Consider the following 1,904-nt stretch of genomic DNA (forward strand, 5'->3'; position numbering starts at 1 on the left):
ATATTAATATTGAAACATCGCAGGATTTCTCAAACTGAAAACTTCTCCACTCTTAAATTGTTTTTGTGGCAGCGGTTTAAACAAACAAACAAACAAACAAAAAAAAAAACAGGCACCAAACCCATGCTGGCTCCTGCAGCTCCGTGCTGAAAGCCCCGTCACACTAGACAACTTTTGAGACCTTTTTTATGTCTAAAATGCTAATAAAAGTTATATATTTGATCAATTTGTTCAAATGACATGACGTACACACAGAAAAGAAGCTTCCTGTTGTTTTTTTTTCAGTTCCACCTTCAATGTAGACGTCTTTAAAATGTTCATAAGTTGGTATAAGTTGTCTAGTGTGACAGGGCCTCGAGAGGAAAACTCTGTCAAGTTTTTATGTAAACAAAAACAAAATTAAAGCCAAGTTCATGTGGTGAGTTGTAAACTTTGAAGTGGAGAAAATAAATGTTGAACAATCCTGCCAAAGAATAACAAACATTGAATAATATCCTGTTAGCATCCCAAAATAATTTAATGATCTTTTCTCCGGTTTACGCTACGAAACAAAAGAAATGAACTATTGAAATAACGTGCGATAAGCTGTTTTATATCTGTGTTTTAGACCAAGAATGATGCATAAATATTCTCTTTTGTTGGCTCTGAATGTTTAAACGGGAACAAAAGGCTCATTTTAATCCTGTGAAAGAGTTCATGTTTGCCAACAAAGTGAAAATGAAGGCGTTCCGCCTGGCCGACCTGAGTGTGGGCTCCAGGTGCCAGGTGTTGCACATGAACTCCCTCCAGTCCACCGTGGTGTAGTTGACGCCGTCGTCCTTGTCCTTGTCGGAGTCGTCGTCGTCGTGCAGAGCAGTCGGGCTTTTCTGACCCGGCCGAGTCGCGTACATCCGGGGGGCGAAAAGCGCTGAGGGTGGGGGAGGAAGAAAAGCAATCAGGTGGAAACACTCCGCTACCCACGTTTTTTACTTTAAACACRGCAGACATTTTGTTTTTAAAACAACAGACGGGGCTCAGCACACACTTATTAGAATAACAAAGAGCTCAGTCGGCACCTTTAAGATATAGATCTGCTCGCCGGGCCCACCTCAATTAATCAGGATTAAACAAACATGGATGAAAAGCTGAAAAGCTTCAGCACTCGCCTCTTTTGCTTCTTCTCGGAATAAACAGAAGCGGGCTCTGGTTTAATTGTTGTGAAGAATGTGAGCTTTGCCAGCATGAAGAGAGCTCATTTGTTCTTTTGTGACAACGTGAAAGCCATTAAAATGCTGCCGGCTTCAGGCTCCCTGACCTCCCTGCTGTGTGTGGAAATAACACTCGGCTCCCCGGCTCCAGAAAGTGCCCAACAGCATACAAACAGCTTCGCAGGTGCAGAGGCTCGTTTTCACGTTTCCCATTAGACTGGGAGGATGAGTCACTTTCTTCTGTTCGGCTCCCTGTTGGCGCCGGCTGACGGCCGTTCTTTATGTGCACATGAATGAATCTGGAGGCAGCTGCGATCAGTAAAGCTTGTTTTTTTTTTCTCTCAACGAACCAGAGCAGAACAAACCTTTCTCCTTCTCCTTCAGGTAGGCCGACACCAGGTCGTGGAGGAACATGATCAGCTCGGCGTCCATGGTGACGCAGATGTGGTCGGTGAACTCGGTCACCATGCTGCACTCCACTTTAGGTTTGCTGCTGGAGTCTGGACACACAAACAAATTCAAGCTCTGATATTCTGTTAAGAAATGATGTTTGAGCGCTGAAAGCGTGTGCAGAGGACGACTCTGTGCTGCTGACACATGTGACATGAATATACATCAAATGCAAAATGTCAGTTAAAATATATTTACATTTAAAGAGTAACTTACCCCAAAATTAACTTTTTTTAGCTGATAAACTGTCTAGAATGTGTCTAAAAT

General features: G+C 43.0%; 1 protein-coding gene across 10 annotated transcripts in view; it reads right to left on the reverse strand.

The window, feature by feature from the left end:
- kiaa1109 (KIAA1109 ortholog) overlaps positions 1-1,904 on the reverse strand; it is a gene marked incomplete in the record, with an annotated part of 88,764 nt that overhangs the window by 2,656 nt on the left and 84,204 nt on the right. For all 10 annotated transcript variants that reach the window (XM_014013742.1, XM_014013745.1, XM_014013751.1 and 7 more), the window contains 2 exon segments: positions 742-907; positions 1,553-1,687. In XM_014013742.1, the coding sequence (XP_013869196.1) occupies positions 742-907; positions 1,553-1,687 (301 nt within the window).

This window comes from Austrofundulus limnaeus, unplaced genomic scaffold (assembly GCF_001266775.1).
Source record: "Austrofundulus limnaeus strain Quisiro unplaced genomic scaffold, Austrofundulus_limnaeus-1.0 Scaffold105, whole genome shotgun sequence".
In the NCBI taxonomy this organism is placed as follows: Eukaryota; Metazoa; Chordata; class Actinopteri; order Cyprinodontiformes; family Rivulidae; genus Austrofundulus; species Austrofundulus limnaeus.